The sequence below is a fragment of the Rousettus aegyptiacus genome, unplaced genomic scaffold (genome assembly GCF_014176215.1).
Source record: "Rousettus aegyptiacus isolate mRouAeg1 unplaced genomic scaffold, mRouAeg1.p scaffold_m13_p_6, whole genome shotgun sequence".
NCBI classification, from domain to species: Eukaryota; Metazoa; Chordata; class Mammalia; order Chiroptera; family Pteropodidae; genus Rousettus; species Rousettus aegyptiacus.
The window spans coordinates 29,119,656-29,145,694 of NW_023416309.1; the positions used below are offsets into that span (position 1 = coordinate 29,119,656).

The window sequence follows — 26,039 nt, forward strand, 5'->3', positions numbered from 1 at the left end:
TTTTACCACAGCTAATTAATATAAACAAGAGTTAACTTCCTATGGCACCTCATCCTTATAACTAAGTGATGTTGTTTGATGACTTGCTGTAATAGGTAAACCAAGTTACTCAACCTTAGTAGTGTCTGAAAAACAGAGTAATAATAATGACCAACAGTTGGAGATTCACCAACCAGGTAGAACTATATCCTAAAAAGCCAGATAGAATTTGAGTAGGAGTAACTTGAAGTTAAACACACATATTTTTGTATTATTCAAGAGAAAAATAGAGCTATTGATTAACATTATATTTTAAATACATATTAAAAATTTAAAGACTAATCATTAAAAAAAAATAGGAAAAACAGGTAAAGCTTTTAAATTAAGAAATGACATAAGTGTAATTTGTATGACAGTAGAAAGAAAATGATATATTGATCCTAAATGAAACAGAATGAGGATTCATGTGTAAAATTTTAAACCAAATAAAGTTTATGTTTATTATACATATACATGTACACATAATACAATTTAGACACAGGAGCAGTGAGGAAGCATATAGCTAACTTTAGGATGATGACAGTAGGAAGGAAGAAAAGTACTGGGGGAGAACATAAATAGGTTTGAATTATATCTATAATGTTTTATATCTAAATAAATAAATGAATAATAATCAGATTTAAACATGGTAAAATAGTAAAATGCTATACCCGATATTTGTTATGTTATTTTATGTGCTATCACTTTATTAATTAAAGAAAAGGAAGAAAAAAAAGAAGCAGGTTCAGAAATGTTAACTTTCCTAAGATCATAGCCCATGATGAGAGAATCTGGGGAATTACAGACTTCGGACATCAAAGTCTGTTAAACTAACTTTGCTTATCTATTTTTGCATTACCGAAGACAGAACTTAGCACATAGCATAGACGTTCAGAATGACAGGCAACAGCTGGGATGGTTCCTGGAGGGAAGGGCCCTGCTGACAGTGGGCTGGTATTAAATACCACTATTTAACTAGGGTGGCCCAAGGCTGCATTTGGCATCCAGGAGTCTGTTCCAGTTGTAAAGAAGCCAAGTTTCAAAAGGAGCAGAGGCTGTGACCTAAGGAAACTTAGAGAATATCTAGTGCAACTGGATCAGTTTACAGATTTAGAAACAGAGACCCAGAGAAGTTAACTGGCTTGCTCAGTTATATAATCAGTGAGTAGTTGACTCAAAATCTAAAGCTATGTCACTTATACCAGGTGTTCTAAAATTTAGTCAAGGAGTAGCAGAACATACTCGGGAATAGATGGTGATATAGTAATTACAGCATTGGATGCTGATGATGTTGCTGATAATGATACTGAAGATAAAGATAATGTGATGGTGAGGATAACAGCTGGCTTTTATTTGATCACTAATCTAAATTCTAGGGACTTACCCAAGTGCATTATAAGTATCCCCTTGTTTATTCTTTACAGCAAATCTCAAATTTAGATACAATCATCATCTCTATTTCAGATGAAAGGAGGAGCCTCTCAGGTCTCATAATTTGTAAATGACAAGATGGATTCCAACCCAGGCAGTCTGATTTCTGAGCTGAAATTCCTAACTATATGCTATGCTGAAGACTCAAATGTTAGGGGAAGAGGGCCAGGGCAACTGGGAGCTCAATTCCATCTCTTTCATGTTTGACTTGGTTTTATATATTTACCACTACTACGGATGAAAAGTGGCTTAGAACTTGACATCATCTGATTTCTATATGGTTTCAAGTCAGGCATAGATTATAAAGTCAGAGTGTAGTTGGACTGATTCATGAATGATTGGACTAAATATGAAATAATTTCTCCTAAATACTACTTTAGTTTTCATGTATATAAGGAAGAAATACTTAGTTACGAGTAGATCACTTTGCCCTTTCTCTGGTGTGGAAAAAAATCATTATCACAGCAAAAAATAATGCTTTAACCAAAAACACTGAATAATTTGCTTAATGCCAACCAAACAAAGTAAAAACAATAAGTGACCTTAAGTTTTCTAGTAATGACATGCTATTGGCTAATGAATGTTAATATTGATTATTGAACAGCTAGATTAATGACTCTGTCTTCATCTATTAAGGAAATAAAACGTATTACTTTTAGAGGCAGAAGTATATCATAAATTTCTGGACTCAAGTTACTGAAGTCACATTTCAGCTCACTCAATTATCTACCCTATGCTTAACTAATACTAGAATTAAGCACTTTCGAATTTAAAAATGGTCAAGGTACGAAGAAATAGAAAGACATTTCATGTTCATGCTTAAGAAGAATCAACACTGTTAAAATGCCCTTATTATCTAAAGCAATATATAGATTTAATGCAATCCCCTTCAAAATGCCAATGGCATTTTTCACAGAAATAAAACAAACAAAAACCTTCTCAGATTTGTATAGAACCACAGAAGACCCTGAAAAGCCAAAGCAATCCAAATAAAACAAACAAAGAAAGCTGGGGGTATCATATTCCCTAAATTCAAACAATGCTACAAATCTACAATAATAAAAACAGTATGGTATTGGCAGAAGAACAAACACACAAGCCAATGGAACAGAATTGAGAGTCCAGAAATAAACCCATACATATATGGGCAACTAATTGTTGACAAAGGAGCCAAAAATACACAACAGGGAAAAGAAAAATCTCTTCAAGAAATGGTGTTAGGAAAACTGGAAAGTCCATACAAAAGAATGAACCTAGACTGCTATCTGACACAATACATAAAAATGAACTCAAAATGGATTAAGGACTTGAACACAAGACCTGAAACAATAAAATACATAGAAAAAAACATAGGTACTAAACTTATGGATGTTGGTTCTCAGAGAGGTTTTGTGAACTTTAACCCAAAAGCAAGGGAAATAAAAACAATAAATGGGACTACACAAAACTGAAAAGCTTCTGCACAGCAAAATAAATCAACAATAAAAAAGGCAACCTATTGAATGGAAGATATTTACAAATGATACCTCCAATAAGAGACTAATATCCTAAATTTATAAAGAACTACTACAACTCAATGAACAACAACAAAAAACAATCCAATTAAAAAACAGGCAGAGGACTTTTCCGAGGAAGACATACAAATGGCTAATAGATTTATGAGAAAATACTCAATATCACTAGTTATAAGGGAAATGCAAATCAAAACCACAATGAGATACCACCTCATACTTATTAGAATGGCTAGTATCAATAAGAAGAAATAACGTGTGTTGGAAATGATGTAAAGAAAAGGAAACTGTTGCACACCACTGGTGGGAATGTAAATTGATGCAACCTTTATAAAACAGTATTGTAGTTTCTTCAAAAAAGTTAAAAATATAGTTACCATATGTCCCAGCAATCCCTCTTCTGGGTACCTAGTCAAAAAATTGAAAACATTTATTCGTAAAGATATATGTACCCTATGTTCACCGGAGCATTATTCACAACAGTCGAGACAGGGAAACAACTTAAGAGTCCTTTGATAGATGACTGGATAAGAAAGATGTCATACATGTATGTAATAGAATACTAGTCAGCCATAAAAAAGATTAAATATTGCCATTAGCTACAACATGAATGAATCTTGAAAGTATCATGCTAAGTAAAATAAATCAGACAAAAAAGGACAATAACTGTATGATTTCACTCGTGTAGGATATAAAACAAAAAGCAACAAGTGAACAAACAAAACAAACAAACTTATAGATACAGACAATAGAATGGTGGTTACGAAAGAAGAATGGGGGTAAGGAGGATAAAGAGGTTAAACGGGGTCAAGTACATAGACTTTGGGTTGTCAATTCACAATGGAAATACAGATGTCATATTGTAAAGTTGTAAACCTAAAATTTATATAATGTTATTAACCAATGTTACCTCAATAAATTTAAACTAAAAAATTTGTTAAAAATTAAAAATGCAAAGAATGGTCCAGGATTCATTTCAATATTACCAATATATTAATATTTTAATACTTTTCCGAACTTCCTCAGGAAAATAAAACACAATTTCCAGAACATATAAATTTTATTTGTGAGAAAACGGTCTGAAATATTGTGTTATGTACACAGAGAATATCAACTATAAAATTTGTCTTCCAAGTATAAAAATCATAGGGTTTGCAAAGAAGCATAGCTATTACCCAAAAGGATATACAGCTGCCCCAAAGGCTTTATATCTTGACGTTTCATAAATTTTTAAGACATTTAGAGGAATATAGTGAAACAACGTGAGACTAAGTGAAACAAGTGAAATAAAGCAAACTGATTTGTAAAAAATAGGAATTTATACTGTGAAATATTAAAATTCAAAGAAAAGATTAAAAAAAATACAGAGACAAGAGCGAAAAACAGGTCACAGACATAGAACATCAAAACATTAATGTCAAAAAATCAAAACAAGAAAATAATCAAGAAGGGTTAACCTCATAGACTTCCTTCAATTGAATCTAGTTCATAGTTTTAAAGAGATATAACTGGTTGATAGAAATCACAAAGTAAGTAGCAGCTCATAGGTCAAGTGTTTTGTTTGTTTACAGAGCTTTTTTTTTAATCAAGTTACAAAATCAAATTTTATGTAATATTTTAAACCTAGTTTTTTTTCTGCTTTTCTTAAATGAAAAAAGGTGTAGCAATGAGCTGTAGCTAGTAAATGCTATCATTACATAAAGCTTTCTAGTTTGCCATCAGTTTTACTCACATTATTTTTACTCATTTACATTACCAGCCTGCCCTCTATAGTCAAGTAAGTTCATAAATCCTTATTTGTCGTCAAACAAATTCAAGTAGTGAAAGTGATCAATGGCAGAAGAGATCTCAGAATTAGGCATCGTTAGAGAGGCTCATTTATTTATTCATTCATTCATTCATTCATTCATTCATTTGTTCATTCATTATATACATATAGAGTATCTGAAATGTTCCAGATGCTAAACTCAAATCAGAATGTAAATATCTGGGACTTATTTTCATCAAGAGAGTATGTAGTCATAGATCTGAAAGTATATCAAGATGTCTGTAATAGAGAGAGTTGAAGACTGGTAAATTTTAGAAAATGAAATGAAAAACTCTAAAGAGTGCTAACAATTACAGAAGTCTCAAAAGATAAGGACTTTAAAGAAGGACAGAACAGTAAGCAGTGTAGAACTATGGCTAAGAAGTGAAGTCAAATAAACAGAGAGGACCATTACATGATTTCTGAAAACCAATTCATGATTTATCCCTGGTGACATTTAAGAGGGGACTTAGAATAGACTGATAAGCCAGGTTGAGTAGTGACAAAATGATACGAAAGGACATGAAAAAGAAAGATCAGGGTGGGATGGGTATTAAGGAAAATGGTGGGGGTAGGGTGCAGAGACGCCAGTGAAGAGGACTGAATGTGTGCAAAAGAGAGTTTTAGCATAAGTTCACAAAAATAAGCATTATGTGGGAATGAATTTGATTTAGATGGAATACTATTAAATTTAGATATCAGAGAATAATATGATAACTTTCCATAAACCACATCCCCAAGGTCACTTCTTGAGATAAATTCTAGAAAGGTATTTTCATCATAAAAGCTTTAATCGACACCACAATTTAGTGACAATAAGCTACAAAAGAAAATCTGTCAATTCTCAATTACGCTTTATTTTATGTTTCACTTGTGATCTCATCAAAAATTATAGAAAATGTTTTTGGGTCTTTGGCTCTGCTGAAAATGACAATTTCCAAAGATGTATTTAATCTCTGACCAATGAAATCAGGTGGCATTATTCTCCAGAATCTTCTCTACACATAATAATCAAGAGAAAGAAAGATTCAAGTACAAATGATATGTTTGTACATTTTACACTAGGAAGATAACGTTTATTGCATTCTTTTGTGCATCTCCATCAAACACGGTATTTCCTCCAACTTTGCCATTGGAAAAATCAAATGGCAAGTACATGCTTATCAGATAAGGATCAAATGAGCTCAGAAAAAGTCAAATGCACTTAGTTTTGAATTTTCATAAGATAATGCAGCCTGAATAAGATGACTTATCAATATCTCTATTTCATTTCTGTAGCTGTGAAATAGTAAGAAAAAAAAAAAAGACCTGGAATCTGATTGTGGCTTAAAAATAAAAACTCCCTAACCTATTTCTTTATAGACCTTTTATGCAAAATGCTTATAATGTGATTTTACGATAAAGATATAATTTGAATTGGAAGTAAAACTGACGTTTCCAAATATTTTAGTAATAAATTATGTGCCACTGTTCTTCTCTAGTAGACACTTCTATTCCTGGAATTTTGTGCAGAAATATATATTTATTGGTTATTTGTTATTCAAGTGGTTTATATACATAAAGCACTGCACTTTGAAAAGTCTTATCTATATATGCTGAAAATTGAGATGTGTTGGTTATTGGAAAACAAGAGCAGAATACCCAAATATACTTGTCATATTTGTCATGCATTCTGTATGACGGGTGGTACAAAGTCGACTGAGTTTTTCTTCTACAGTATATGGGGAAAACAAAAACAAAAACAACCCAAGTGCTTGCTTCTTGAAGTCTTAGTTTACAAGTGGAATTTTGGTGACCTTGAGGCCAGACTTTAGAGCACATCTGGAGTAAATCTGGATATTCATTATCTTCATGCCTACCTCCTCTATTACCATGTCCAGCAATGACAACCACCAGCCAGAGGTGAGTCACAGAAAGCTTTTATTGCTTCCTGATCTGTCATTTGTATAATCAGGTGTAGAGATTTCTAAATTCTCAACCAACCATTTTCCTATGATTCTTAGTAAAACTGTTGAACAAAGTAAGCTTAGCAGAGATTCCTCTCTCTCTTTTTTTAGAGTGTAGAGATTGCAGTTAAGAAATGTAAAGCTGAGAAATTTTTCTATTCATATAAAAATGATTTATTATATACATTTAACTACCAATCAATCCCACAGCCTATCTAAATGGATTGCAAAACCAGTTAGAAATAAATAAAAATGATCATCAAAGGTCCATATGTGCTATTAGTATAAACACTAAGGAGTCTATTTTACTAGAAGCTCAATATTTAAGATAAGAATTTATGTAGTACCCAATCAAAAACTGTGAAACATGTGATCTACTTACCCCTGCAAGGCTTTCTCTCCAAACCAATCTCCTTTTCCTAAAGTTCTAAGAAAGATTGGGTCTTCACTTGGTGAGTCTTCACGAGTGACATTTACCTACAAAGAGAAAAAATGAAAGTCTATATCCACTGTATATCCTGGAAAACCAAATATACACTAATTAATAATGTTCATTCCATTTCTTGTTTCTATTTTTAAAACTAATTTTTATGAAAAATAAGTTTATTATTATTTATTATGAGGTTTTGTGACAAAGCATCATGTCACAAATTCCCATGCAAACCACAAGAAATGACCTCTAAATATTTTATTATACTTTTGAGTTATTTTCAAGAAATAATAAACTATTCAGAAATTTTAATTTCACTTACTCTTCATCCTTATTCCTATTTTCTACCTCCTATAAGGCAGCCACTATAATAAATTTAGTGAACATTCCTCCAATCCTTTTTCATGTGTTTAAATGCATGTGTTTTTAAAATATATGAATAGTACAGTATGGTATGTATCATTTAAAATATATGAATAGCATAATATGGTGTGTATTATTCTGTGACTACATTTTTCTCTTAAGACTATTTTATTAATTCCATGCTATTAGATACAAGTTTAGTCATCTATTGCTTTCTTCCACTCTATAGATATACTTATTTATTCATTTCCTTATATATGTACATTTATGTTTTCACTTTTTCTGCTGCAATGAACCTTTCCACACACCTCTACATGGACATCCCTGTTTCTCTAGGACATGCCTATCTCTTTCCTTAAGAAAAATCTACCCCTCACTCAAAAACCGGTCTCATTGTCATGATGCTTTCCTGCAGGTCTGCAACCTACTTTTTACTCATGTCCTCAGGATCCACATGTTTCATTCAGCAAGATTTCTTTTTCAAAACATATAATTGCATATGTGTCTTTTTAAATCATAATAATATGCTCTTCAGGGAAATGAGTATTTCTTTGGCATTCTCTACAATTATAATAAATAGCTGTAAATGGTTTGAATAGAAAGTCTTCCTTACTGAGTGTAACTTGCCCCATACAGGACTTATGACTTACATGATAGACCACGAAAGGCAAGTAGTAATGTTTTTGTTGTATGGATACAGACATAAATGCAATAAATTTTACCTTTCTGTTAATTCACTTCTCCCTCCAGCTCTACTGATATTCATAATATTGGCTATGTCTCCCCAGAAAGGTTAAATAGTTAAAATATACCTGACTGGAAAATAAAGTAGAAAAACTAATTTTTTGAGACAACGCCAGACACTTAAACATTTAAAAATATTATGCTTTAGGTTTTCGAATTGAGATTGGATGTCGAAGACCAGAAATTTATAAATATTAAGAAGGTCTGTGCAAGATGGAGGGAATTTAACTATTATTCTCCATTGATACACTTGATTACTCCTCTACACAATGTTTCAGAACCTTGGGAATGCAGTTTTTATCACTAAGCTATATTACAGAGATGCTAATTTGCATGCTGATAAGGCTTTTATAGATGTGAATAGAAGTATACCAGCCCAATGAATCTTAAATGTGTATGTGGGGGTGGGGAGAATGTTTCTTATTTAAAATAAAGGTTCCTGAAGTTCAGATTTAATGGGTCTTCTAAATCTGCATTTCAAAAGTTTAATGCAGGTGAGTTAGATGCAAATGTTCTACAGACCAAACTTTGACAACATTGATATATTATCTTTCTGAACTTCAGTTTTCTCATCTGCTCAATAAGGCAGTTTAACAAAACTATTTCTGTCCTTCCTCTTGGTTGTTAAAAAAAAGTCATGGTCTAAGGTATATTATATTATAAGATCATTAATTCAAAATTAGATATAGGATATATTATACAATGGTGCATTTGCCATTTGGTTGATAGAATACAGTTAGAAATTCGAAATGACAGATTTATGCAAGCCATAGAGAAATGTTCTTTAAAAAATGTTACTGAAATGAAATAACATAGACATAAAAAGTGGGTTAATAAACCACTTTCTGCTTATATGATAAATGTGAGAAAAAAAACTACCTGTATAATTCATATATGTGAAAAGATAAGCAGCTCAAAGAGCAAGAATAAAGATTTCCTTTAAAGTTGTAATTTCCATAGTTTTTCTTTGTATATATAATAAATCATTCTAAATATTCAAAGATAACACTCATGAACATTTGCATCTTTAATTGTGAAAAAGTTCAGAATAAAGTTAAATATACAGAGATAGCTTTTCTATCCTTGGCATGTATACTTATTCCTTTCACTGAAACCACAAAGTACTTTATGATAGACAACGCTGTGGAAAGGAACTAGCTATAGAGCCTTAAAGATAATATTTAGTCTGTTCAAACCCATGTTACTTGGTCACCTTGTCAAAAAAATGGAAGGTTTATCATAGAAGTGTGTGTGTGCGTGCCTGTGAATTAAATGAGAAAATCTATCAAAAGTATTCTCTCAATAAATGCCCCCAAAACTCAGTTGCTTTTTTCATATGTTCCCCTTTCTATTTCTTTCACTTCTTATGTCAGAAGTTCCATGAATGTGATTGTAAAATAATTATTGGGTATCTCTATTGTTTCTTTTTTATTGTTGCCATAAAATGTGATTTAGAAGATTAATTACTGTTAGGTCTAGCTAAATAAAAGGGTGTGTATTTTTATGCTTTTTAACTTGTCTATATATTACTTTTTCTATAAAACATGTATGACCTTGTAACTTAAAATTTTGAAACTATTGTTTAAAACCATATATAATTTTTAAAATTAAGGATCAAAATAGAAATTAGATATTTTAAATAGGACACATAAATTAATCTTGCATACCAAAATCTTCAACGAAAAATATGTGTTCAACAAACATGTTTAACCAAAAACAATTCAAAAACAAAATGTTTTAGTATAGATTCAACAGGTTTTATGAACAAAGTAATGTCTATTGTAAAGAAATCTGGACTTTGCAGACATGTGGGGCAGACCTGCTGGAGAATAAGGGTTAGTCAGGTAAGCATTTTCCTACCTAATTGAGGAGGCCTAAAACCAAAGCATTTTTCCACCTGTGTAATTAATAGATTATCATACTGAAGGGTCCCAAAAGCATCTATTTTTTCAAACAATGTTCTGCACATATTGCTCAAAAATAGGTACTGTTTTTCCAAAACCAAAATGTCTCCTAATGCAGAAGCGCACTTTTAGGAGCTGTATCTGATAATTTGTTACACGTATAGGGCAAGAATTTTTTCTGACCTTAAAGTTCATCTGAATTCTTTGAATCATTAGTTATGTTCAGTGGGGGTGAGATCTGATTCCTATGTGTCTGATTAGACAATTGAACTTTCTGTGTAACATAGAAGTAAATTAGAATATCTCTCCATCACATGTTCTACTCTTCTCCTCCAAAACATATGGTAAATTTTACAGTTGTGATTCTCTTTGCAACATTTCTAATTTAATGTGTGTGTGCACATGCACTCACATGCACACACACCTCATTCCATGCATAAATATCATACAATTTCCTGTTTTTAAAGTTTATATATACATCTAAAAATTACCAATTGCCTGATTTTGAACTCTATATAAATATCATACCACACATATTCTTCTGCAACTTGTTTCACTTGATCAATATTTTACTTTAGATTTATTTAAGTCATCCATGTTAATATATTATGCCTCTGTACGAATATTATATAATTTATTATTCCATCTGTAGATGTAAATGTGCACTTCTTCAGGTTTATTTTATAGTTTTTTTTTTTTTGGTTTTGTTATGTTGTTAACAACTACTATAAACATTTTGTAAGTTCTCTGGTATTCATGGGTGTTACACTAGGATCAATACTTATGAATAAAGAATAATGTTATAAAGTATATATCTTCAATTATACTAGGTATTGACTCATTCTTAGTGAAAAGAGGTCATAGCAATTTACATTCCTACAGCACGAGTGGGTAAAAGTTCATATTGAACTATATTGTCCTCAATACTTGCAAAAGAAGGTAGGTGTTAGGGGGCATTTTCCTGATTATTAACGGAGCCAGAGAATTTTTTATATTATTTTATGGGCCAGTTCTATTTCTTTTTTATCGATGTGCCTGATCCTGCTTTTTACCTATTTTTCTATTGAACTGTTACTTTGTCAGATATATGATTTACAAATATTTTTTCCAACTGTAAAGTTTGTCATTTTATTCTCTTAATAGTGTCTTTTACAGAGAAATATGTATAATTCAAATAAGACTCAATTTATCATTATTTTTCTTTTATGGGTTCTGCTTTTGGTATCACATCTAGGTAGTACTTTGAACTAAACCCAAGTCATGAAGATTTTCTTCTAAAAGTTTACAGCTTTACATTTCATTCTAAAATTTATTACCAATTTGTATATGAGTTATAAAGTTGAGGTCAAAATTCACTTTTTTTTTTTTTTTTTGCCTATGGATGCACAATTGTTCCAACACCATTTGTTGAAAAGGCTTTCCTTTCTCCATTGATAGCTTTCTTGAATTGCTTGTTTTGTCTTTCACCATTAAGTGTGAAGTTAGTTGTAGGTACCTTGTAAATATAATTACATAGTTTGAGGAAATTTTTTTATATCCTAGTTTGCCGAATTTCTATTACAAATGATGTTGTATGTATCAGGTGTTTTAAATAGATCAATTGACATGCTAATGTGATCTTTCTTCTTTAGACTACTAATAAAATAGATTACATTGAATGATTCAGCTTTTTCAAAATTTAATTTATAGTAAAGTATCTAGTTTGTAATGTCCAAATATGGACATTAGCAGCACATAGCTATTCAGCTATTGCAATGTGGCTATTGCTACTGTGAAACTGGATATTTAATTTTAGTTAGTTAATTTTAATTTAGATAGTGAATGGGACTAATGACTACTTTGTTGGGCTGTGAAGATATAGAACAATTCTATCAACAAAAAGTACTGAACGATGCTGATCTAGCTAAACTCTTACTAATTTTAATTTTATCTGTCTACATAACAAACTCGAAAGAAACTAAAATCATACTATCTGTAAATAACTACTGCTTTATTGTTTTATTTCCAAACATTATATCTTTTTCTTGTTTTACTGCCATGGTTGAGAAGTCTAGTTCTACACTAAACAGAAGTGAAGATAATGTGCATCTTTATACTATTCTTTATCTAAAAGGAAATGCTTCTCATGTTTTCCTGTTATGTATACATAATCACACACACACACACACACACACACACACACACACACACATTTCCATAAAAGAACACTTTCCATATTCAACAGCACCAAATGTTGTTTAGTCAATTTGTTTAACATGCTTAAGCACTTGTTACTTCTAAGTAAACCCATGTGGTTTTAAATGACATTCAACAGACAAGTATTTTTTAATTATATTTTTTTCCTAACAATAGCATACAACATACATTGACTAGAATCAGAAAATCAAATTTTATTTGAATTATTGAAACCCAGGAATTTTATTTACGAATCATGTTCAATTTTTGCTCCACTTATTGATAGATATTTTATTTTTGATGCCACACGACTACAGGAAAATATGCATAAAGCTAATTAGGTATTTTTTTCATGCTCAGTTGTGAATTTTTTGATACTTTAGAGGTCACTGTTAGGGAGAAACTCTCATTTCCAGGCACCTGGGATGGACCAATTAAAGTACAGAAAACTTACTCAGCTTCTACCTGAGGCACCACTAGAAACTCTAGATATCCCTGCAGTATACTCTGCTTCGAAGGTTAGAAAAGTCAGCTTGTGTAGGTTTAATGGGGAAAAACAGATATTTCTAAGTTTATTTTACTTAGTTTTTCTCTTTGCGTGGATGTGCTTTATGGATGAATAAAAACTGTTGTACACTTAAATAAATGGACTTGAACAAGGGGAAATCCATTTGCAATTCTATTGTCCCCTGTTGTGTGTCTCTGTTGCACATTTCCTAAGGAAAAGTCACTTTGGTGATAATGAGGAAAATATCTTTGCCAAGTTTACCCTTTATAAACTTTTTAGAATGCATGTGAAAACAAGTTTACATCTGTATACCTAAAACAAAACACATTTGGTTTAAAAATAAAAATAAAAACTTGAATGTGTCAAAAAAATCTAATATATTCTTACTACTCCCAGAATCTCTATGGTGCTCTAAAATATTGCCAAGGAAATTTGTTCCAGGTATAATTTCCAAGATATTTCTAATTAGACATATTATGAAATTCATGAAACAGTACCATTAATGCATCTGTGTCAGCTGAAATTAGTTAGAAACACAGCCTCCTTCAGGCAGTGCTGGGAATTTGCAGTGGTGATAGGGTATTCACATAGCCTGTCAGAAATTAATCTTACCTGATAAACATATTATTTCCCTGCAGCAAAAATTACCAATGGAATAAAAAATAAACCCAGATCATCAGGGTAAAAAGTCTCCCTGTGACCAAAAGGATCATTTACATCGATGAAGATTTTCAGTTTTCTCTGATTCTTTAGTCAATGTTAAAAAGGAAAACAGTAGATGATAGGCTCTAACAATTTACATATAAACTACAAAATATTAACGGTTCTTATCTTCTAACAATAAAAAACCAAGATATAGTTTTAACCATGACTGTAATTGAACATGTCATTTTATGGTACTTTTTAAGAAGCTGGTCCCTGACTTCTATTTCTATTTCAGGCTTTTTGATATCAGTCAAAAGAACAGGTATAATACAAGTATCATTTTCTTCACTTTAGTGTGACATGTCACTGGTATAAACATTGACATATGCACATTCTTGATTCGAAATTAGTCCAAAAAGGATTATCTAAAATATGATCTGAAGAGATTTATAATCTTTTACATCCTGTTCACTGTGGTTCTTTAAATCTCTTCCTATTTTAATATGAGCCATAAGGTGCCATAGTCAGTCATATTTGTTAAATTAGAGGAAATAAATTTTCCTCTTTAAAGTAACAATTATAAAAAAGAAAACTGTTATATAAACTCCCTTGCACCTACATTTCCTTCTCCATCTTGTACCATACTTAATACATACAAATTCTTTTTGGGATCATTTATGATAAAATAAAATAAGTTCAAATAATAGGTTATAGTGAAATAATACTTAAATACAAAAATGACTGTGACTTTATTATTGAAAAAAATTTAAGGTATTTTTAGCAATATAATATTAGAGTATTCATCTACATAATTCCCATTTTCCAATTCACTTAATTTCTTATTTAGTTTTAAATAAAAATTATAATAGATTCATAAACAATATAAAAAATAAATCATTATTCCTTTAAGTTCATTTCTCATCTACCCCACATTTATTCCTTCCTCTAGAATTTATCATTTTAAAGTTTCTCAGTATTCATTCAATATTTCCTTATGAAGATATAATACAACATGGCTATATTTACATGCTTACTGTCCTCAGAGTGTTAAACAATTTTCCTATGGATACTAAGACTAGCTGGTTTCATAGCCCAGTTCAAACTTGGGTCATGTGATTTCAAAGTCTGATGTTTCATTATAGCAATGTTACTGTTCCGAATGACTAGATATATTTTTTTCCCTGTTAAAGATTTTTTAAGTGATCTTAGTCTTTTTCTTTTTAATTACATAATTTTAAATCATGGAAATCTTCCCATTTATCCAGAGATATCAGTGTCATCTAGCGTCATGATAATTATATTATAGCAGAAAGACTACTTATCTTCAAAGGTACCCTTTTCTTCCTTCTGCATTATTTTTGGGAAATTTATTCTCAGATATTCCTCTTTCAGTTACAGAAAATAGGAATACTTGCCAAGCTGGAGAACTCACACACATTCTCCTCGAGGGGTCACTGAAGAACCCTACGCTCACCTCCTGCATCTCTCTTGTGCCACCAGAGCTTACCTTTCCTTTGCTGATGATAAAGAACGTGTCCCCTCTTGCACCTTGTCTGATGATATATTCCCCATTTTCATAGTGGGTCTGAAAATAAAAAAAGCAGCAGAAAAAAAACATTAGGAAAGAAATAATTTCCCAAATAGCTCAACCTTTCCCAATATTGGCTCCCAAGGGAAGAACTTATCTTCATGGAGCTTCATCAAAGCCTGGAATCCATCATGGTTTAAAAATGAGTAGTTAATGAACATAATAACTACAAAGAAATAATTTCTATCAAACACATTTTTAAAACTTTTGTCAATGTCATTTCTTCTGGATGATTACTTTCAATTTTTAAATTCATTCATTTTAATAGTTTGATGGGAATATTCTTTTCTTCCATCAGCTAAGCATAAAATAAAACATCAGCGCTTCTAATTAAAACCGGTATTTCTGTATTATTTTATTTGTCATTCTCATTTGGTTTTAGTATTCTCATAATGACAGCTCCCTTTTTTTTTTCCCTGAGAAATTACTGCAGCATCTAAAAATCTTCCTTTTGAAATCATGTTGACTTTTAGTGTGGGTTAGATGGCCCTAGTTGCTTTTAAAGTCACTGCTTTATGCTTTACTGTCCTTGGTTCGGCAATTTAGATTTGGCTCTGTCAAACTGAATGTTTTAATTTTATGGACTGAATTCTGGTCCAGCATCTGTGAGCTTGTAAACTACCAAATGAGAAGTAAAACTGCAAGAGGATTATCACAGTGTATCAGTATGCTGACTCTGATACAGTCACTAGGTTCATTCCCAGGGTTAAAATTACTCTTGCAACAGACAAAAGTAATTTCTATAAGGAGAGGTAGGAGAAAGTATACTGCTGGGTCAGGAGGTATAACAGGGAAATGAGAACTATGCCATCTGGCCCCGTCTTTCTCTGCTGCTTAACAAGGGAGCCATATTTTGGAAAAGAAAATATTACTTTGCATACTCCTTATGAAAAAGATTTCATAGTTTGCATGTAATATCCATCTACTGCCCAACGACTATGATCTGTTCTTATACTTCAATACTATGTTTCTGAATACTTTATCTACTCTTATCTTATTAATAATTGACATTAAAAAAAGTCTACTTTTTTTCATCTATCTAGAAAATAGCACCATCTAATCTGTTTTTTTTTTTTTACTCAAAACTAACTCATTTTCTTAGTAACAAGTTTTAAACATAGGATTACAGAAGGCATATTTTCAAGTGATTTATTTCATTTAATAAGATAATTATGTTACGTTTTTATATCTTGCTGCTGTGGAATGAAAAGATCTTTAGGATATGCAGATTAGAAGAACAAATCACAATAGTCTAGTTCATATATCAATTCAGCAAACATTTTTGAGTGTCTCTGGTTATAGGCACTGATGATACAAAGATGAGTAAGACAAAAATCTCATAGCAGCACTGTCAGATAGATCTTTCTTTGATGGTGGCAATGTTATATAGCTGCATTATCCAATATAGTAACCTCTAGCCACATGTAGCTATTGAGCAGTTGAAATGTGGCCAGGGTCGAAGAAGCTAAATTTTCAAATGTTTTTAATTTTAATTAATTACATTTAAATACTTATACATGGCTAGTAGCCACTGTATTGGATAGCACAGGTAACAGCCAAAGCTGACAAGGGAAGAGTGACAATCTGTAGCAGAAATGGTAGAGCACCTTTTCCACTCTTGACATTTCTTTTGATGTGGATGGAGCTCAATCAGTAAAACTCAGGAACTCCTCCCCCTTTCTTAACTACATCAGAGAAGATGATATGACTTATCTGAGTTTAGAAGTAATTACTATGCTCATCTAGTCTCTCATCATCATTTAGGTGGGAGGGAGCTCCCCACAGAGGGCTGGTATTCTCTGCTGCTCAGCCAGGGGAAGAATCTCTTTTCCCAGCATAGTAAAGTCTGCCCTGTCTGGACTTCTGTGACAGAACAAGCCTACCCGAATAGTGGGTTCAGTTCATGAAGACTATTTGGCTCTCACACCTAAGCTACAGCTCCTAGTTTAGATTTTATTAGTAATAATGGTACTATTTTAGTCCCATTTATCTTATCTTGTTTTTCACTTGGTTCCTAATCTAAGAGCTCTGAAAACAAAACAAAAGCAAACAAACAAACAAAACAATCCAGTGTGCCAAACGCAGTCCTGTATGTTAGTACAGGCTTATGCGCTATGAGTAGTATCATCTAGGTCTGATCTAAACTTTCCAAAGGGCTATGACATGGAGGATTCTGAAGTCCCACCTAAAGGATGAACAAGAAGTAACTGAATGTTGAGCAAGAGAAAACTACACCACCAAAAAAGAGAATTAGTAGCTATTTATGGTCATATAATAGTGATGGAGATACACTTATCTTGGAAAGTAGAAAGATGGAAATCAAAAGCATCAAAGTTTGAAGAATTCTGAGCTCTTATAAGCTCATTCCCTCATTTACTTCCTTTTTAAAAGCCTATCCTTTCCGTATACAGCAGGTCTTCTAATAACATTGTTTCTCTCAACATTGTTTCATTATAATGGTGATTAGATGTCTAGGAACTTAACTCTTGTTTATATCAATTACTTTATGGTAAAATCAGTTTTATTATAGATCATTTACTAGAATTGTCATTTCCTTTTAGAAAACCAAAATTATTTGTACTACTTTAAACATGTATGAAGATAAGATTTCTCAGGCTCAGCACTATTGACATATTGATGCAGATAATTCTTTGTTGTTGGGAGCTGATGTGCCCCTCCAGTTCAGATGTAGAATGTTTAGTGGCATCCTTGGTCTCTACCTACTAGATACCCATAGGACTTTAACCCCCATTGTGGCAATTACTTTCTTGGGACAATACTGTCTCCAGTTTAGAATCACATCACTAAATCTTTTGTGGCTTTATTTGGAACAAGACAGCAATTTATTATTTCTCTTGATACTGTCTGGCTTCCCATAATGTCAGCTAGAATAACTGCAAGGTCTAACTCCTCACTCTTGTGGTAAGCATTTGGTGCTAGCTGCTGGCTGTGGGCACAGCTGAGACTGTCAGTCTCTGTTCTCCTCCATAGGGCGTAACTGGTTGCCCATTCTTTTCCATGGCACGATGGTCTCAGAGTGGGCAAATTTCTTAGATGGCAATTGGAGCAGATGCCATGTTACTCATTCTTCATTCAGTGAGTTCAAACAGGTCCCAGAGCCAGCCCGGATGCAAGGGGAAGAGATTGCATAAAGGTACGAAACCTAGGAGATGTAGTACCCAAGGGTGTACCAAAACACCATCTGGCACACACTTCAACCTTTGTCGGGAGCCATTAAGAGACACTGAAGAAGTCATGTAGCTGATAGCCATGAAGCAGCTGCTGCTGCTGAGACTGCTTAAAGGTTCTAGGAAGCAGGGTGTGGAATTATACATTACTGACCCTGGAGGGGAGGTTTGCCTCCTAAAGAAATCTTAAGATAGTGGAATGTTTTAAAGCCCAGAAAAGAATAGGAACTTATGTAAATGTGAGCATTCCTATGGTAGTGTACATTGTGCTTTGCCATTGTACTCTGTACTTTACTATTGTACTCTGTACCTTACTATTGTTCCCTGTGCTTTACTATATTGTACCCTGTGCTTTGCTATTGTATCCAAAAACTTATATAAAGGCTGTGCTAAATAAACTCGGGGCTGTGGCAGTGACTGTATGCCCTCCCGAAGCGCTTTCCTATCTTCTTTTTTCTTAGGCTTCACCCCCCCTCTTTCAGGTGCTGATCGACTTTAGCGGGCTGGCTCCGGCAAACCTTCAATGTGAAGGTTGTACAAAATTTGTTGTACAAAATTTTGTTGTACAAAAGTGAGCAACTGACCTCCTGCTATAGCTGCTTCTCCTGCCTTCCATGTACCAGCAATACCAACTTTGTCTTCCCATGTACTTGGGCCAAACAGTTTGGAGTTATCCTTAACTCTTCTGTCTCCCCAGGCCCACAACTGTTCTGTCAGCATATCTGGATGGCTCCACCCTCAGAATACATCCAGAACTCAACAACCCCTCACAAGAGAACTACAATTACTCCAACTGTTTTTTCATTAATTAAGATCAACCAATAAGGCTGACAAGAAACCATTCAAATGAAATCAAAGCTCTGGCAGTGGGAAAATGGGGATCATTAGGAATGCACTCAACAGTATATCTACATCCTAGGTGAGTCTCACAGTCTCTGAGGGCCAAGACTGAGATGGGGGAAGGGTACAAAGAAACCAATCCTCTGAGGAAGGGCTGGTGGAGCTGGAATGCTAGGCTGGTAGGAGAGAAGACTCAGAATCCATGGTAGCTGCCTTCAAATCTCCATTGAGCTAGGGTGAGACAGAGGGATGTGTCCTTTCTGGGTGACCATTCAGAGAGTGCATGATAATTAAAAGGAGGAAACCAAAGGTTGTAGATGGCACCTTGACACAAGAAGGAAATGTACACAGATCTGAGGAGCTCCAAGGTGGAATGGGCTGTCCCAGTGGGCAAAGGACACTATATAATGTGCATACACCCAGGGAGCTGGGTGAACGTGGGCCAGAATACTGTAGAGGAGATTGATGTTGGTGGCCAAGGTTTCCTGGTGGGTGAGGGGTGGAGGAGGGAGAGGGATGGGCTTTACGATCCCTTTCAGCTTGAGATGCTGTGATTCTCTGACAGTTGTTTTTCCCAAAGATGAACACTATAACTTATATCCCAAAAGCTCTCGTGAATGAGTAACTTTGTGATTCTCCCCTTAGAATCCGGGGTGGCTTTAGTAGAGCTCCTTTGTAGCAACAGTCTATGCGGAAGTGGTGCTGACTGACTTCCAAGGTTAGTTTAGGAAAGTTTATGCAGCTTCCACGTGGTTCTCAGGAGATTCTCTTAGAACCCAGAACCCTATTGTGAGAAGCCCAAGCCACATGGAGGGGCCATGTACTGGTGATTTGAGCTGCAATACCAGCCAAGCCTAGCCTCTGCAGCATCTCAGTCAATGCAGTCAGGAAAAAGAATGTGAATGAGAAGCTTCCAGCTGAGTCTGGCCTCAGCATTTGAGTTTCTCCATCTGAAGCCTCAAATGTCACAGAGCAGAGATAAGCCATCTCTACTGTATCTGAATTCCTTGACCCATACAATTTGTGAATGGTTATTCCAGTGTGCCACTAGGTTTTGGGGTAGTTTGTTATATAGCAATAGATAACCTCAACAGACCCCTAGCAGGGTGAATCCCAATACATGACTCCTGCCTCTTCCTAGAAGCTCTGGCTCTGGTTGGTTCTGGAGTTCAGAGCCTGCCAGCAGTTGTGGTGAAAGATGGCATCTTTCCCATTCTTGGGTCTCAGCTGAGAGGTAAGGGAAGAGTCTGGAACATAGCCCAGTGAGTTCTCAATCCTTTGTACAGAGAGCAAAGCATAATCATGACCTTTATCCCATAGAAGCTTTACAATAATCCTAGGAGGTGTCCAATACAGAAGATGAAGCAAACATGGCTTCGGTGACTAGCCCAAGGTCACGTCACTAATAAGAGGTGGAAATGGAACACAATGCAGCTACTTCTTTCGTGTCACACTACAAACTATCGGAAATAGTGGGCAGGATAGGCCATGCACCTTACTCACTTCCCCGACCCCCCATCTGTGGCTGGGTGTTTTGGTGTGGGCAATAACCAGTCTCTTTACAAGGCAAAGAATAGATGTGTCCAAGTCACCTTCAGTGATAAACAAATAGATTGGCCATAATTCCCTGAGTGGAAGTAAAACAAAATCCAACTACAACTGGCGAATAGGAAGGTACTGAGTCATGAAACGGCAAAATTCAAAGGTAGTGGTGGCCAAAATGGCTGAATCCGGGGGTTAAATCCCGGCACCAGACCCTGGTCTCCCTCCTCTCCTCACAGCTCTCACAAATTAGCTTCTCATGAGGGTCCAGGACATGCCAAGATGGCAGTAGGCTCCCCTCATCTTCAGACCAGCTGGCTTTTTCATAACTTTAATTCCTTGATTCCAGAGAGCAGAAGCTTTAACAGAAAGTTTAACAGAAATATTTTATTTAATTCATAAAAATTATGTAATTACCTTCTTAATATCATCTGATATAGTTTTGTAACTCAACACCCACAACTGCCATATCAATTATTTTAGTTTATCTAGATAGATATTCACTGTACATATTTTCGTGCTACATAAGCTCAAAAAACTCAGGGGCCCAGAAAAGGGTCTGTGGGACAGTGGCCAAAGGCAGTCCAAGTTTGGGAAAGATAATACTCATGGCGTTGTAACACAAGGACCATAACGACCATGGCATCCTGAAATGTTCAGTTGCACCTGAGGGGAAGATGATCATGCATGTTGATTCTTCGAGAGTCTCTACAATAATTTTAATCAAACGCCAGCAGTTTCACTGTCTTTTGAAGGTCACTTTGCAGCTCTCCCATTTTCTTATTTCAAATTAAAGCAAAGAAAAATATAGAATTTAGAATCAGAAGAAACCTTAGCAATTCTTTGACAGGTTCCCTCTAAGGTTTCCATAGTTATTAGTATAAAAGCCAAACTTATTAACACAGCCTGCAAGACTGCATGCAGTGTAGCCAACGTCACCCTTTTCCACCTCTTCTCACTCTCCCCTACTTTCCCCTCTAGTCCAGCTGGACATTTTTGGTCAATCTCCCAACTATGCCACCCTCCCTTCAAATCATCAAGCTTCAGCTCTTCCACTACTATTCCCCCATTGCTTCTCGCCTTAGCTACATCTTACTTTTCGTATAGATCTTAGCCTCATCTGACCTGGCATATTCTTCGGCCGCCCAGCCCCCCCCCCCCCCGCCCCCATACACTGAATAAATTAGGTCTCTCTATTATATGATTTTATAATACCACATAGCTTTATTTCATTGTCTTTTTTTGAACTTATAGTTATTTATTTGTATGATTATTTTAATTATTTTCAGCAGATTTTAAGTTCTATTGAAGGCAAGGATTATACCTGATTCTGTTCACCATAACATCCTCAGTGTCTATCATAGGGCTTGGAACAGAATAGGAACTCAAAAATACTAATGGCATAAATGAAGTAGTCCTCCATCTTTCTAGCACTGCTCAAAGTCAGTCCTTTACAAAGGCCTCTGCCTGCAAAACATGTACCAAGCCCAGTTGTTTTCCACTGTGTCTACTGTTAACTCCTTAGTGCAAGCCAAAATTCTATCTCGAACTTTTGCTATGTCCTATCTGGTTGCCATGCTTTTTCATTCACCCCACACTATCTCATCTTTTTTTTTTCACTGAGACCAAAGGGACCTTTCAAATAGGCAAATCCATTGAAATCACTCTACTGCTTAAAAATTTCCAAAGGCTTCTTACCGCAGTTAAAATCATGAGCAATTTACTGTGGTCTATAAAGTTCTCCATCTTCTGGCCCCTACACATCTCTCCATCCTCATCGCCTCTCATTCCCACTCTCACTCATTCTGTTTGAGAAACACTGGCTCTTCCTGTGCTTTGTACTTACCAGACTGGACCCCTCCTCAGAACTTTGCATTCGGTACACTCTCTAGCTCCAATCCTCCTCATCAAATTCTTTGTGATTATCTTGTTCCCATCACTAGACCCTCAATGAGGCCTTTCCATTCATGAATGTGCCCCCCATTTGTTTTCTATTCTATATCCTTGTTTTACATTTTTTATTGGATTAAAAAGCTCTCCAAAACTGTGTGTTTCCAGTGGACACTTGAAAGAGTGGTTGATGACAAACACAACTGCACACCACACTACAACCGAGCCTCCTGTGAGGAAGGCTTCCTATCACAGCCTTCATGATTTGAAAGCATCCTTCTTTTTTCTTTGCTATTTGTGATCTCCCTACTCCTGTTACCTGCTGCTCAGAAGATTTAGGAGATTTTTTGTTATATCCACTGTCTTACTTAGAATAATGCCTAGCATATAACAGGTATTCAATATATAACCTAGATTAAGGATAGGTTTGGTCCTAACCCTCTTTTTTTGAATGGAAAAGCTGACTTACAAAGCATAGATTAGAGGGATGAATAGAGAAAACAAATCAACAGCATCTCTAAATGCAAGCAGTGCATTCCCCCAAGGCAAAAAGTTGGAATAATATTTCTAAAAACTGTCAAAAAAAAAAATCTTTCCTTTGCCACTAGAAAAAAAATGGGTATAGCTTTTATTGTTAATATGTATGTCTCTGTATTCTCAGAAGTCAACATTAATATGTATGTCCATTTAGACTTTTAAAATCCTGCACTTACTTGCTGACCTTTGGCAGAAAGCTTAGTGCAACACTGGATACGGCACTTTAAGGCCACGGCAGCTGCTCCTTGGTAAACATGTATAATTCATTTTCTCTTTTCAGATTAGATTCCTAGTTTTTGATACCAACTCTACTGTATCTTAACTGGTGGCTTTATTTTCAGCCTCGACTCTAAAATAAACTGTAATTAAACCTCATTTAAATATAAATTAATATGTAATACATCATTCTGAAATAAATTACCACCCAAATCATTTCAGTCAGATATTATATCTTTAGTTTTAAGTTTATTTAAGTTTAAGGTTGGAGGTATCTTTAAGTCTTTATTGAACCATGGAACATCTAATAATTGAAACCGTTCTGATGATTGAGAAACTACGGTAATTGCTGCTGATTATGAAAATAGCTGCAATAAGTATGAACCACCTTAGTGTGCCTGAATACCTAATAAATGTTTGAAGTAAAAAAAAAAAATTAGAAAATTAGTGGGTTAAGAACAATATGGTCTCAGTTCATGATTCCTACCTCATTTTTTAGAGGACAGTTTCAACTTAGAAGAGTATGACATCAGAAAATGTTCTTAAAAATATTTACATTTACCTTCCAGAGCCTAAATCAGTCCAAGTCCTTAAAGGAAATTCTTCTCCCTAACGCTCATATTTATTTCAAAAACAAGACTTTTTCCTAGAGAACAAGGCCACTAAACAGCTTGATCACTCAAAAAACATACTAATTAGGTGGCAACAAACAAGGTGTTTCTTGGTCCAAGACTCCTTTTCTACTTGATAATCTCTGCTCATTAGATATGTCTGAACTTAGATTATCTAGGGCTGCTGAGAAAGACTGACAGCTAGTCAGTGTAACACCATAAAATTTTCCGCCTTGGTATCCTTAAATTCTGGTGGTTTCAAATGTAAAGTCAAAAAAAATTTGTTTTGAAACCATGGACTTCATCACAGAACTAATATTCTGCTAACAATTGACAACGTTTTTAGTGCATATATGTTCGTAAATGAGCCATTTCTCTCATGGAACAATAATTTTGAAGGGAATTTGTTCTTTTATGAAGCACATCTTTAGATAATATCTAACCATATTAAGGATACAAGTTTGATGTACTCTCCTTATCCTCTAAAGGAAAATTAAATTTTCCTTATACCACCACCCACAAATTGACGGGTACACCGAAAGAATAAATCGAAGTTTGGAACATTTTGTTTAACTACTTATCCTCACACCACCAACATCCTGTCCCAACTACTGGACATCTGGGATACACTGCTCTATACCATAAAATGTTTTTTTTTCTATTTCAATATCATGTCTCACTTTCCATTCAGGACATTCCCTTAATTTATAGCGAGTACTTCCCCATACCTCTTGGGCTAGATGAGAACGTGGCTCTAAGGCTGCTCAAACTTACCCATAAAAACCTCCTTCACCAAATCTAAACTCAGGTTCACATGAGAGACATGCCCCTGTATGAAGAGTTTGGTTGTTCATTCATTTCAAACAACATCATGATTTATGCCTTCTATGAATGAGATACTGCATTTGGCACCAAGGTTACAAAGAGACATGGGACAGAGGACACTGTATCCAACTTGAGAAGCAGTATAGCATGGTGGTTAGATATATGGATACCAGAACCAGATTGCCTGGTTACAAATCCTGACTCTGGAATTCTAAGCAAGCCCTGTGTGTTTTCTTTTCTGCAAAATATAACTTCATAAACAGATTATGGTGAGGATTAAGAGTTAATAATCACAGAGTCTGTTCCATTTTAACTCTATATACCAATAAATTATTATTATTTTATTATCAGAGAAAGTTTAATATAAGGAGATAAGATTGCATACATGTAATTTATCAAAAATAATGAGTAGCTTTTTTTCCCAGGCAGGTAGCAATTCCCTGCCAAATGAAGAGATGGGGGAAGGGCTTTTCCAGCAGAGGGAACAGTATTCGTAAAGGCACAGGGATGGTGAGTGAGTTCATGTAGTTTCCAAAGAGAAGAATATGATCAGAGAAGCTAACTCTTATACATCACAGAATTGAAATGCTTTTATTTTTATTTGGTTATTTTCTAATTCTAATACCATTAATCCAGTGGTCTTCTGACGCCCTGAACAACTGGAAGCTCCATGTGTTCTTTTCATTCTGTCCTCAATCACAGATAATCACAACAGCAAACTCTACTCTCTACTTTACTTTGTATTCTAATTCAGAGATAACCCTGATTAATGTTCTGTGAGCTAGAAGAAATGCAGAAATACTTCTGAAGAGTCACAATTGGAAGCTCAGCAAACATAAGCACTTTGCCTGCTGAGACAATTCACCAGGACAACCCCACCATGACAGGCCTAGCCAGAGCAGAAAATATGGCCTTTTCATCAACTACGGAGAGCTAAGACTTCTGGATGGAGAGTCTGCCTATCACTGGCCCTCGAGGTACCTCTCCTGCCTAGATCACTAAGGCTACTTAGGACACAAATAGCTGGGGCCATAAATATGAATCTGTGCCACCTCCATTGCAGGAGATCTGGGTCTACGCCACTGTCCTTTGGCACACTCCTTGATGTCATGACAGCCCTTGGTGAAACATGAAACATTCCTCACTTGCCTGTAATACTATTCATCAAACTCCTTCACCTTGAACTTTGCCTTACTGGTATCATGATACATTCTAGCTACTAGAAACTTATGCTCTGACCTAACTGCCTGAATCATTGCACTTTCATCTGCCCTGATGGGGCTGTCAGGACCCATGTCTCTACTGGGGGCACCAACATGT

At 34.7% G+C, this 26,039-nt stretch overlaps 1 protein-coding gene across 4 annotated transcripts in view; it reads right to left on the reverse strand.

Moving 5' to 3' along the window:
- PRKG1 (protein kinase cGMP-dependent 1) overlaps positions 1-26,039 on the reverse strand; it is a 1,094,018-nt gene that overhangs the window by 183,260 nt on the left and 884,719 nt on the right. For all 4 annotated transcript variants that reach the window (XM_016154345.2, XM_016154344.2, XM_036223586.1 and 1 more), the window contains 2 exons: positions 14,990-15,067; positions 7,096-7,190 (listed from right to left, as the gene is read on the reverse strand). In XM_016154345.2, the coding sequence (XP_016009831.1) occupies positions 7,096-7,190; positions 14,990-15,067 (173 nt within the window). The remainder of the gene's footprint in view (positions 1-7,095; positions 7,191-14,989; positions 15,068-26,039) is intronic.